Source organism: Pleurodeles waltl, chromosome 5, assembly GCF_031143425.1.
Source record: "Pleurodeles waltl isolate 20211129_DDA chromosome 5, aPleWal1.hap1.20221129, whole genome shotgun sequence".
NCBI lineage: Eukaryota > Metazoa > Chordata > Amphibia > Caudata > Salamandridae > Pleurodeles > Pleurodeles waltl.
The window spans coordinates 613559282-613573250 of NC_090444.1; the positions used below are offsets into that span (position 1 = coordinate 613559282).

Below are 13969 nucleotides of genomic sequence, written 5' to 3' on the forward strand. Positions count from 1 at the left end.
ATGATAGCTCACTTGCTTACCTCCAGTGTCATCAGCCATGCCTTCCCATCAGGAAGAAATACTACAGTGAAATATCTCAAATGAAAGTATATGCTGAAAAGAGGATATGGGCATGCCAACATGGTTCTGGCCAATTTGAAAAGGTCCTATTCCAGTTCACTATTGACTATTACCCTTTTCTGTTCTCTGGTGTGAAAGGGTTGATATTTCCAGAATGGAAGGGTGATCACACCATGACGAAGATTCCTTCCACTTTCAGAACACTCAACAGGGACCATTTGTCATTGGTAAAAGAAGAGAAATCCAACCCGTGCAACCTATTAGTTTGTTTTTTTGTTCTGCTTCTAGCCCTTTTGCCGCTAGCTCCCCCGCACCCTTTTTTTGGCTACTTGGGGTTGTTAGCACTTAGGCGGCAATAACTTTTTGTCCACATACGCTATCCACACCAAATTTGCGTCCTCCTTTTTCAGTATCCTGGGGATTCAAAAGGCGCCCTGGGTTTGTGGACTCCCCTGGAGGGGACTGAGAACATTGGCAAAATACAGCAACATTTTGAGTTTTGGGAGGGAAAAAGTGTTCCAGATAAGTCAGTTTTTTCCCTAAAAATGGGATCCACGAACGGTTTGCTTTACTAAAGTCACCCTTTTCCCAGGTTTCAGAAACATGCAAAACTCCATCAAAAATCTACATTTTGTTCCAGAATTTTAGCTTGTTTCTAAGAGGTAGCCCATTTTCCCTATTTTTTGTGCTCTCAACCTACTTCCAGTTTGTGGTGGAAACCAGTGTGAAACTCATGGGTGATCTATAAAACTATAGATTTCTTAAAAGTAGACAAAAATTGCTTATTCAGCAAGTGGCTATAAGTGTAGATCCCTCAAGGTTTTCCCAAGGAAAAGAACTGTTGGAAAAAGAAAAAAAAGAAATATTTAAAATGAGTAGGGAAAAACAGGCATTTGTGACATCATTTGCATCCGTAACATTTTGTCACTATGACAGATTGACAAAAGCAATATATCATTAAGTCCACTAGATTCTTTTGGTTGTGGAGATATGTTGGGTTTGTAGATTCTCCAGAAAATCAAGGTACCCAGAGCAAACAAGTGAGCTGCATCATACAATGGTTTTTCATTGAGTACCAAGTGTAGGCCAATTCTTATAGTGAAATAGGCGGAGTGAAAATGGGTATGAAAGAAACTTATGCATTCTTGAAATGGGCACAAAATATAGAGTTTAGGAGCAGTGGTTATTTCTAAGTCTTTGAATTTGTGGGTACCCATACTAGTGTATGCTTTTGAGGTTTTTTTTTCAAAATGCCCTTTTTCTTGTAAACTGGCTTACATTTGAAAGCACAAATGCAGTAAAATCCAATAGCAAATAAAAAATGTTCTACTATTCTGTGTTCCCACAAGTCTCCCGATAAAAATGGTACCTGACGTGTGTGGGTTGGCCCAGTGCCCACAACAGGAAACAGGCCAAAACTCAAGATGAACGCATCACTTTTTTCCACCCAAAACTGACCCTCATTTTCAATGTGGGTTGCTTTAGATTTTGGACCCTGGCTCAGCTGGCTGCCTAGGGAAGCGTAGCCATCCTGTACATTTTTGAAAATGAAAATACGTAGGTGGTCTTACTTCCATGGCTCTCTGCACGTTTTTTTTATCCTGAATCCCCTGTAAATCTCAAACATTGACTAAAAAAACAAATTTTCCTCACATTTCTGTGATGTAAAGTTCTGGAATCAGCAGGGAGTCACAAACTTCCATCCATTTCTTTTTCCTGAAGCCTCCAGATGAAAATGGTACAACTTTTGTGTGATTAGATCTAGTGTCCACAACAGGAAACAGCACAAAACTCATCATGGACGCATAGCATTTTTCCACCAAAAACTGACCCTCTTTTTCCGATGTGGATAACTCTAGATTTTGGACTCTAGCTCAGCCAGCACCTAGGAAAACCTAGCCAACCTGTACATTTTTGAAAATCAAACCCTTGGGGGAATCCAAGATGGCATGACTAGTATGGATCCCATTCGTTTTTTATTTTTTACCCACAATGCCCTGGAAAACTCAAACTTTGCCTGGGAATCATAGCCTTTCCTTTGAATTCTGTGATATCAAGTTCCAGAACCCGCATGAATCCACAAAATTCTTTCCACCCAGCATTGCCCCACCTGTGCTGATAAAACCACTGCCCCACTTGTGTGGCTGTACCTAGTGCTGCGACAGGAATGGATCAAACCAAGGACAATGCAGTTGGATCTGTTCACTGGTACTAGGCCCAGTAGTCCCTGGTATCTAGTGGGCTTTCTGTCCCCCTCCTCTGGGGGAAAATGGAGAAAACCCTCATGTGGTCCCCCCTGGGGGGGGGCAGAAAAACTGCATATATTTTTTTTAAAAGGCGTGGGCGCATTACCATGCCCTTTCTTGGCAGCCCCCACCCCAGACACTAACAAAAAAAATATTCCCTAGTGTCTATTAGACTTTCTGTCCCCCCAGGGGGCAAGAAGACTGTGCCTTTTTTTTTTTTTAGGAAGAGTGGCGGCATTGCAATGCCTGTTCTGGGCAGCCCTCACCCCCATGGTGCCTAGTGGGCTTTCTGTCCCAATTAAGGGCAGAAAGACTGAATGTGCCCAAAAAAATTAAATAAAGTGGGAGCAAAAGCCTCTGCCCAAGGGCCTGCTCCCTCCTCCCTGATGTCTAGTGGTGGATCCCTGCTTGGGTATCACCCTCGTTCAGTGATCCCCAAGCAGGGATCCACTAGGGAAGGGTACCATTGGAAAGTGGAGATTCTCCCCCTTCCAGTGATACCTCCCCTGTCTCCCTAGGTGCCTGGGGGGCTGATTGATATAGCTTGCAGGAAGGAGCCTAGGCAGTGAAAGTAAATTGTAGCATGGAAGCGGTTAATGTATTTTATTGACTCGTATAACAAAATACAAGTATTACATCACAGAAGGATGTCCTCGACCCCACTGTCCCACGTTCTTTTCCTGGTTCCAGCTCCTATTCCAATTCACTCTGATACCACCTTACTGTCTAAGCACTCCTGTCACCACACAAAATCCTGTTCCAAGCTCATCACAGTTATGAAGAGATTGTCATGGGTCGCTAGCCAACAAAAGGGGGGGTGTAGTGTTGTCTCTGGCACACTAAAACTGACACTGAAATTCCAGGACATGAGCTTGGCAAAGGAGAGAGGTGCGGAGCCACCAATCCGAATGGATACTTTCCAGAATGGCTGTAACACTTTGTATGTAGTTGAAATACATTTCTTTTATGCAGTTTTCAGATTTGTCAGGGTTTCTAGACAGCACTTATCCCCTCACAGAAGAAAATAAAACCACATGTTTTTACATTTTCCAAGCTAAATAGAAGCCTCCATCATCCCTGTTCTATGTGTTCATTTTAATTGTGTATGAGATGTTAGTGCATTGTCAAATTAGGTGAAGTAGCAAGTTTTCCGGAGACACTTTCACTTGAAAACATTTAAAATGCGATTTCTTAAAATTATTTTTTCCATATAGTTTTGGCACGTGAATATTTCTCCAGTGTCGTTTAGTCTCCTAATGTATCATATCTCACAAAACCTCTGTAAAATTTATGTTTATGGAATGCCTGTCCCTTGCTTTAGTGTACCTGGTCAGCTGCAATCAAAGGTGGAATACGAAATCATGTGTGAGAATATATATTTTGTGTTGGCGGGTATATTTTGTGCAACTTTCCCCTATGGTCTGTGCATTTATTTTAACAGCTGATGCCAGAAGGACAGTTGTTCTAGGTGTGATTATTGGTAATATTTGTGTGCACTACTAGAACTGCATAGAAATGACCGACCACAGTTGAGGGGATGTTTTGCAGACTGGTTTGAGAAGTTGGTGGGGAGGGGACAAAAGATCAAAGAATTGAAAAGGCTTGATTTATTGAATCACCAATGTACAACATGTATGTTTAAAGAATTCATTATAAGAGGTTTAGATTGAGAAACCCTATTGGAATTAAAGTACTGCTAGTGAAGAGACATGGTCCAGTCACAGGGCCAGTTTATTATAGGAATGTTGTTCAGCAGCTAAGATCAGGTGACACCCCACCTACACACAATCATAAGATACAGCATAAGTGTCTCTAATAAATGGGAGTGTGCGGATATTAACATGTATGTAGGTTTGTTAATAATGAAAAATAATACCCATATGTAATGTGATGAATGGTGATGTACATATAAAGAAACACAAGTGGCAAAAAATGCATAGGATGTCAAGTTTTGTGAGCAATATGTAAAAAGTATTTTCCGTTATCAGCCCTAACAAAGTGTGAAATAATAACCTTCATGTCTGAAAAGTTTCTTTCCATCGCTGATAACCATATTAGATTAACCTATACTTGGCATGGAGCACAATAATGTTTTTTATGTATTAGTACTTAATAATCCCTTTTCCATGGTGCACAGAGGAAGCAAAGTTCTTGGTGTTTGAGATGAGAGACATTATGTTGCAGCTTAGTTTTTTTCTGTGTCAACCGTTTTATGGAATATTCACTAAGATACAGTAGCAGGCAAACTTAATACAACCATTCGTACTGTCTTTTCAAAACTCAGTCTGCCTTTGCTTATGTGTGCTTTGCTTTGCTTTTATTGGCCCCTCTCAACACCATATACTTGGTGTTCATCCCATGTCACTAACTCAGTTGATTTTTATTCTTAATGTGTCAGTTCTCATCCTTTACGTCGATTGATAATGGTATGGTTTAAGAATACGAATTCCTCCACTGACTACTTACAGCCACCCTGACTTTTTATTTTCTCTTCCTTTGTAGTCGTTAAAGTATTCGTTTCAGACGAAAGACCGCTTGTGTTTTGTGATGGAGTATGTCAACGGGGGAGAGGTAAGTCAGATAAATTTCTTTTTAAAAGGTATTCAGTTTTAAGCAACCACGTTTTCAATCTATATATTTGTACCAGCTGTGGCATTAAATGTGGCTTCCGACTCTACACATTGCTTTATAAACCTCGCCCTTGCCGTCTTCAGCTCATGGCTTCATTCAAGTATAACTGACAACAAGCATTGGCAGAGACAATAGGTCACGCCTATGCAAGAGCTAGTGGATTTGCCAATGACTTTTTGCCATGTTACAGAGGAGTGCTGCTGCTGTGCAGCATGCCTAATGTTAGAAAAACATGCTGTGCCTCAGTCGGTGCTGACCACATTTTTTTCTTATGGCTGGTGGGCAGCATGAACAATGGGAGAGAACCAGCAACATGGATGACAGGAGAACGGGAACAAGAAACATGGACGAATGAAGGGTAAAATTAGTGCTATTAGGTAGCCAGCACTGGCCGCGTCCTGTTTAAAAAAAAAAAATCTTATGGCAGGTGGGGGTTGCAAAAAAGACAACGGAAGAGTGGAAGGGAAGAAGCAACAGGGACGACAGGAGGGTGGGACATGGGAGGGAAGAAGCAACATGGGACAACATCTGTGAAGACTGCATGAATTGTTTTCTTCCAGCTAGGTAAAGAATCCTGCAGGTGTTTCAGGGGGTCAATAAATCAATATGCTGGTTATACTGTATATGTTTCTAATTACTCCTGAGCAGAACAAGACATCTGAGGCATGAAATGGGGTATACAGGTAGGAAAGTGATATTTGGGAAACTAGAAGTCAATGATAAGACACAGTTAAGGAAACGTTGTGAAATAGACCAAAGGTGACGTCCTGCAAACTAACACATTCTCTTCCTATTGAAAGAGATGGGCAGCATGCAGCAGCTGTGTTTTCCAATGTATAGTAAATATTTGGATAAGGATGCCCACATGAGCTTGTATATAAATTACCGGAAGAAGAAAATGCATTAAAGGACCGACTTTGCAGTTTCAGTGCTAACTTTGTTTGATCTTGTGCAGTTTGTCAAGACACAACTAGCTTGGTGATTAGTAGGTTTTGTTTTATTGACTTATAGCAGTACTTTATATAGCGCAAACTCGATCCGAGGGTGTTGGAGAACTTTACATAAGCACCAGTTATATCACAAAAGGACACATTTTGTTTTTTTCGGGTCAGGGAGATTAAGAGATTTGCCCAGAATTGCAGGCTGTTGAAATGACTCAGAGTTTCAAACGTGGTTTCAAAGTCAGCAGCTCTGACCATAGCGCAATATCCTATCCATTGTTTTGCTTCTGAGTTCGCTGCTGATAGGGTGAAGATGATTGTGCCAGGAAACGCATGCAAAAGAACCAAAAAGGGACACAAAGGAAGGGCGGGTTTTAGAAAGAGCTTTCATGTGTGCGGAAAGATGCACGTTCATTGGTAGTGAATCCCGTAGTGATATGCGTCAAGCGACGGGCAGTTAGTGCCAGTTGTTAGAAATGGGAACCTTGCTCGAGGTAGGAGTGATATGTGTGTGTGTGCAGTTGCAACACAGCTTCGGTCCCCTCAAGGCACAAACTGTATTGAGCACTGCTGACTGCTGGACACCAACCGGGATGTTGTATCGATAATGCTTTTCACAAAATTTGTGCTTACAGTTGCAATTAATGTGCAACTGCAGCTTATGTAAATATACCAGTCACATTTAACGTCTGCTGCTCAACTGCAGCAGTGAGTTAATAGGAAACCCACTGCTCCAGTTACGGTCCAGAAGGCTGATTTGTTAATTATTTCACATTGTGTGTTGCATGGAAGGAAGTGTAGCCTAACATGAATTTAAAAAACAAGGAAAAAAAGTGTAATGATGTGGCCAGCACTGACTGAATCATAGCACTTTTTTTTTTTTTTTTACATAAAAAAGCGGGGGGTAGAGGGAAGCAATATGAGGGTAAGGAAGGTAGCAGTAATGTGTAGCTGAACCGGTTAGGTAGAGAAGAAACAAGACGTGGGAGAAGGGGCAGCAGGGGGTTAGGGGGAGTATGAGGTGCAGGAGAAATGTGAGGTGAGAAAGAAGAAATAGTACAGTAGTGACGTCGGGAGTAGTGGACAGGCACTGATTAAGTTGAATCAATCAGTGCTTGGTCTCTTCTCCACAGAAATACATGGGAATGACGTTTGGCCTGCACTGGCCATTTATGAGACTACAAAGAAGAGTGGCACAGAAGCCAGCAAATGGTAAGCCATTGGCAGGCTTAAAGCACTTTATTGCAAACAATAAAGGAATCATTACAAGTTCGGCAGACAGCCTAAACTGACAGGGAGGTTGCCGCCACAGTGGCTACCTTCCTGCTGTGGCCATTAAGAGCTTCCCGCTAGGTAAGCGAGCGGAAACCTGAGTTTCCACCCGCTGGCCTAGCAGGAAACACTCTACAGCATTGTCACCAGCTCGTAATCGACCCGGCAGGAATGCTGTAGTATGCAGGGTGCACCAGCACTCTCGCAATGTTCACTGTCTGCAGACATTGAACATTGCGAGGCTGCTGGCCAGGGGGAACCCTGCACTGCCCAGGCCCAGTGCATAGGCAATGCAGGGCTCCCCTGGGGCCCCCTTTACCTGTTCTCCGCCAGCCTTTTTTATGGCAGTAGTACTGCCATGAAATCACTGGCGGAGAACGAGGTCGTAATCCCCAGGGCAGCGCAACCGCCAGACTGCCAGGATCTCTGACCGAGGCACGACCGCCGTAGTTACAATATGGGGCTCGGACCTCCGCAGTGGTGGTGGTCCACGTGCCACTGCTAGGTATTTTCTTGCCCATCGGCAGGTATGTAAACTGAGGTTTCAGATGCATTTGCTATATTCCACTGCAAATGACTCAAAAGTCCCCCCCATATGTAGGTCATGTCACCGTCAAGCCAAGACAGCAATTGGTCACCTATTCTCTGAAGTATGAGCAAGTTAGAAACAAAGTTATTCTATCATGTACCTAAAAGAGGACATTGTAACATAACCAGGAGATATCAAACATTTACTTAGTGTGTGATTTCTCCCCAAAGTAGAATTCTTCTGTTCTACCTTTAAATCTCTGTGGTGGGGCAGTTGTGGGTCAGCGGTCCGAGCCCTGGCACGCAGCACATACTTTTAAGCCATAAAAGTCAAATTTAGTTGAATGTGTCCAGAGTCTGCTCCACACACACTGGTGTAGCTTGAAGAAAAGTTTGTAGAGATTGTTTCATACTCCATTTTTATTGGAAAACCAAACATTTTCTGGATCATTATTGAAAAAAGTCAGTTTGTTTGAAAACATTAAAAAAAATTGAAATAGCAAGAGATATCATGAAATGCCCACGAGCAAAAAGTGTCATGTTCAGTGCATTTCATGAAGTGACACTTCTTCATGAGCAGATTAACTTGTCTAGTAAACCTACAACATATGTAAAAATAGTAAGTGTAATATACAAAAGATCATACTTTGTGAGTACTCTAAATATTCATGTAATGTGCTAAGATTTACAATATATTATTATAGATAACATTTGTAATAAACTCATAATAAATCCACTTACTCAGCTTAGAGTTAGCTGACATAATTTTCCAATACATGTATTTTTCATATGTTATTTGCATGATAAATAGACACAAGGCCTGTATACAAGTTATATGCTAACCTGTAAATTCTACAGTTATCCAAGTTGGCGGAGTACTTGCTAGAGGTTTGACAATACACATATGTTTGTGGTTGTTCTACTTATGATACATGAACAACAACGGTTCCAGGGCATTGACCATCTAGCATTTGAAAACACACTACACGAATACAAAGATGCTTTTTTCAAAAATTGAGAAAATCAAAAAATGAAAAAAGAGAGAAAGAGTGCTCACATAGAGTTTTCAAAGGATTAATTGAATTACTGGAAATTTCCCGGAGCAGAATGAATCCCTCCTATCACCTCTGCACATCACAAAGCACAACCAGCGATTGAACAGCGTGTCCTTTGTGACCTGCAGAGGTTCTAGGAATGATTAATTCGGCTCCCAGGAGACAGTACATTTGTTCTCAAATTCATAACTCTCTCACAGAGGCTTGTGGACTTATATGACTGACAAATTAGTGTTTTGATTCTATTCTGAAGAACATCTTTGAGATATAATCCTCTGGTTATTTTAATTGATCTAGACATTTCTTGGTTTTTCTGCTCAAAAACTGTTTCTGTCCTGATGATGACCCTTTAATTCTTAGGTTGGAAAACCCATTGACGCTTGACTAGCAGTTTGGCAATGGATTGTTATCCATAATTGTCTCCATCTTGTGTGGACTATTTGATTGAATTGTAGACCCTTTGCCTTTCTTTGACTTTTGTTAACAATATGTGATATCCAATTATATTTGTGTAATATGTTGAGCACAAACTGTCTGTGTATTTGATTGTTTTATGTTATATTTCTTTGAAAATTTTGATTCTCTATTAATATTTCAAATAATCCTTGAAAACCTGTATGTGGGCACTCATCCTCCCTTTTTTTATTTTATTATTTTCCTGCATTTTTTGCAAAAAAGCCTCTTTATATTAATTGATTGTTTTTTCAAATGTTAAAATATCAATTCCCTGGAACCTTGGTTGTTCATATATCTCTTACCATGCCCTGGGTCTAGGTCAGTTAGGCTGCCCCTGTTGTGAATAACAGTTATATAACTTAGCCATGTACCCCTACCTCGAAACATTCATAACTCAACTATGAGAAGATTTACTCAGACATAAAATTACACCATAGTGGTACATTTAGTCCCAAAACATGAATAACAAGCATGTTCAAACTCTTTAAGTGTAGCTATTTATCCAGATGGGTTGTATGTAGATTACTAAGTATTTTGGGGGAAAAGGGACATAATCACTAACAATGTTTTACTTCTGAAAACATTGAAAACTAAGTTTGAAAATGGAATGTTTAATTATAATTTCCTTATTTGGGGTCTTGTCCAGGATATCATGAAGTTTTAGGGAGATTACCGGCTGATTCATTATGTATGAGTTAATTTGTTTTGTAAGTTAATTTAAAGAAAATAGCAAACAGTTCAGTAAATATGATGCATTTATTTGGCTAGACAATTTAAACGTGTTATCAGGTTGTCTCCAGGGTCAAACAACCTTTCATCAGACAGGGCTTATCATAAGAATAACACATCTTCAGATAAATCAACATTCTTGAGATACATACATTGGCAGTGGCTTAAAAAGGACATTGATCCAGCATTATTTTTGAGACTTTTGCTCAGTGTCTTGCTTTCTGGGTCGCCAGTCTTACTCTCCCAACTGGTGCTCACTTTCACCACTCCTCCACTGTAATGCACTCCTCGCTTTTCCAAGTCCAGCAATAAACAGTGTAGGATCCACTGATTAAAAGTCATGTAAACATGACCTGGTGGCGTTCGGAGGTCTCTTAAATTTGTCTTTTTAAAACTCTGCACCCTTATTTGTTTGTAGCCCCTCTTTACCCCTAGCTGATTGGGCCTGGTGGGGTTTTGGTGGGTTTCATCACCTACTGCCGTGTCTCTCTAACACCACCTCAGTTTTACTGTGTCTCCTTTAGATTTCCATTTGCATGTATCTTGCTAATGTCTCATAAATAGTATGAGGGACAAATTTAAGAGACCTTCCGAGGTAACCCATGAAGATGCCATCAGTGATGCAATATGATGGGTATCCCGGGGACAAAATAGGCTGGGGTAGGGTGTGTGTGCACCCCCTTCCCTAATGAATACACTGGACCTCTGGGTATGAGGTTGCTAGGGCTGAAAACGCCTCGGGATGTCGCAGTGCTTCAATAACACACCTCAAACCCAGGGGATGGGGTCCCTTGGCTCAAACTGGACTGGGGGAAACACTTTCTGTTGCAAGACTTAGCTTTCTGCCAAATTTGGTGTAAATCCATTCAGCCGTTTGGGCTGTAGCTGTGTCTAAAGTTCCTATGGAACAATGAATGGGGGAGCCATGTTTTGAGACACCCCCCCCTTTTTTTTTTCTCATCCTCTGCCTGATCACCTCAAAACATTTCACGACAGAGCTGAGGTGAAAAATGTTTTGGGGAAAGTTTTGTGAAGATTCTTCAAACAATGCTGAAGATGTAAGCAAACCAAAAAATACATTTGTTATTGAAACACAGTTCTAACTATAACTACCCAGTGGCGACAGATATATATATCTGAAATGCTACAGAATCTGAAATGCTACAGTGTAGTTACAGTTAGGATTGAGTGTCTGTAGGGCTTTTTTTTGTTTAATAACCTTGGCGTCTTTTGACAACTCTTTGCAAAAAAAAAAAGGTCCATCCACCCCATCTTCTTTCTGGTAAATTTCAAGAAGCTCCAACAAGCAGGGGCTAAGAAAAAGAGAGGGGGGGCATAATGTTTTTTTCCCCAGGCAATATCCTAAAAGGAACTGTAGACAACCTTACAATCAAAATGACTGAATGGAATTTAACCGAATGTGGTAGAAAGCTAGATCTTTACGCACAAAGTGTGCTTTTTATGATTTGGCGTAAATGTGTGCAGTCGTTTTTGAGAAATTAAGGTTCTGGTTCAAAATTTAATAGATAAACAGAGATGTAAGAGTACCATTGAACGAGCAGATCATAAGATGAGATCGGATTGGCTGCCTCCTTTCAGTAAAGATGTTTGGCAGCCATTTCAGGACTCTGGGCTCAGTTTCCGAGTCCTAAAAAGAAAATGAATCTATAGGGGCAGATGAGGGATATCCTGACTCTACGACTGGGGCCATCAAAAAAATCAGTATGGCAGTAGTACTGCTGATAAATTAAAAAAATAAAATAACAACAATCAAACAAGAAGGCAAGCCCCACCCTTTTCAGTTATTATTCCCCTGGGATGGGCCCGTGCCTGAGCCTTTATTTATAATATATCCTGAAAAAATGGCGGGCTGCCTACGTGTGCCTCCCTCTGGGAGACACATAATGGCCTCAGGGGCCTGATGCATTATTTATTTGGGGAGTGGGAGGTAGGGCCCTTCCCCCCAAGCTAAATATGGGCCTCCATGGACGCAGTCTCCTGGGGCCCAATGCAAGGCAGTGTCCCAGGGATCCCCTCTCCTAGGACACTCCGGTTTTTCCCTACCTACCAAAATGCTTGCAGGGAACACTTTATTGTTCCCGCCCAGCAGGAACAGAAACACAGCCCAACACAGCTATCTACCTGTGGGAGCTGAAATAATAACTGCTCCCAACGAGGCAGAAGTTATCCAGTGAAGCCAGCTCCCGTCTGCACCAAGGAGGGTGCTGGCTAGGGAGCCAGTGAGGCCCCTGGACCGTGGCCTCCACGTGCGCACCCTAATGTTTCAGAGGTTGTTGCATGTTCTTTTTGGGACCAGGGCACACATAAAAAAGGATTGCTCATTCCTGCTGGCACCAACGATAGTGTTGAATGGGGAGCTAGTGAGGCCAAGAGGGCCATGGGGTTCTGGGTGGGACCAGGGCACTGACTGAAACATCATACCTTCCACCCCCATCGCGGTCGCAAACTTTGGGCAGTGTTGTTGAGTGCCCTCGATGGGACAGGGCCACCCACGAAAAAAAGACAGCTAGCTAGCGGTGAGGGGGGGTCATGGCCCCCTGCCCCCCATATAGCCTCCAGCATTGGACATAGGTATTGAGTGCCCCAGGAGGAACCAGTGTGAATGCCAAAGCTTATATACTGTGAAGGTCTGTTGACATTGTTGGCTTGGACCTGCCTAAATGTCTGTAGCAGCCAATAACTATTGGTGGATTTTACAAGCTGGGTCAGATTCATATGCTAGAGTAAAATCGAGGTTAGACTAATTTAGCAGGTGGTGGTTTACAGTTGTGTAGCTGTTTCCCTTCCCAGCCACCTTGCCTCCCAGGGCACTAGTAGGTAGCTTGTATAATTAATGCAATATTATTGGGACAGGATATTCAGGGGAAAGGACTTCAAATACCAGATTATTTTTTTTAACCGCCAAACACGGTTGCTCTTTTAGTATGTGCCCCCACCCCTGAAGCAGTCAAAGCCTCAAAAGTATTTTACTACCAGCCTTTGCCACGTTGTCCATATGCTGCACATTGTTTGTAGCTGCAGTATGGAGGTGATGCCATAGCTCTAGCTTCACTGTGTTTTGGTATTCCAGTCCTCTCTTCATGACTTCAAAGTTCCTGCAATGGAGGTAAGTAATCTTGTTTTCTCTAAACTGTGCACGTATTAGTGTAGACCACTAATACTTCCAGCAGGTCCTCATCTTGCATACCAGAGCCCCCACACTCTGTATCAATCGGATGATGCCTTACACGCTGCTCTTCCAGGAACAATGACCTATTGACAACCTTCAGGTTTGCCTGCTCAGTTCTCTTCCATTTGCTGTGACACGTTTGTCAAAATCGTTTTCTAGGATATAACCACAGCATGTTCCTTTCATGCCTTAGTGTGTGCACCTTCACCCTCCACAAGGCTCAAGTTTCATGGCTCTCGTTCGTGCCACCTTGCAGCAACCTTTTAATGACCCCACTGATTATATGTCTCTGTGGGACTTAGGATTGGTGAATCTACCTTTCCCATCAATGTGGTGTGCCCTGGAGCTTGCTAATTGCAGCATTCAGCAGTGTTGGAGACAAATCTGCTGTTAGAAACATTGACCCATGCTGTTGAGTGCTAGTTTATTGTTTTTTTTATCTATATATTTTTGCAAATTAAGTACTGTAAGACATGATGTTTGTGGTATTAACTTCATGAAACAGTGTATACATTAAAGAAGCGCATTTGACAACAGAAATGTTCTCAAAGTTCCACAGCTGATTTAGCACCGGTTTTGGTGCCTTTTCCAGTTTATTTTGGTGCACATTTTGACACACTAGTTCAAATTGTTCACTACCTGCAGGTACCTCAAAGGCCTCATTCTTAGTTGATTGGAAATACAGGAATCATATGAAAGGAGCGTTTACTAGATTCTTGTGTTCAGAGCTAAATTAATCCTGCAAATGTGCACATTTTCTAATGCACATTGTGCCAGGTAATCTCTAGTGAAATTTGCATGGAGAATAAGGGTCAGAACAAGGGAGAATGTGCAGAAATCGGTGTACTAACTCTGATTCTG

The 13969-nt window shown here is 41.8% G+C and overlaps 1 protein-coding gene across 1 annotated transcript in view; it reads left to right on the forward strand.

The window, feature by feature from the left end:
* The window catches only part of AKT3 (AKT serine/threonine kinase 3), a 734901-nt gene that overhangs the window by 450275 nt on the left and 270657 nt on the right, over positions 1-13969 (forward strand). Inside the window, exon 8 of the mRNA XM_069234462.1 lies at positions 4809-4877. Within this exon, the coding sequence (XP_069090563.1) occupies positions 4809-4877 (69 nt within the window). The remainder of the gene's footprint in view (positions 1-4808; positions 4878-13969) is intronic.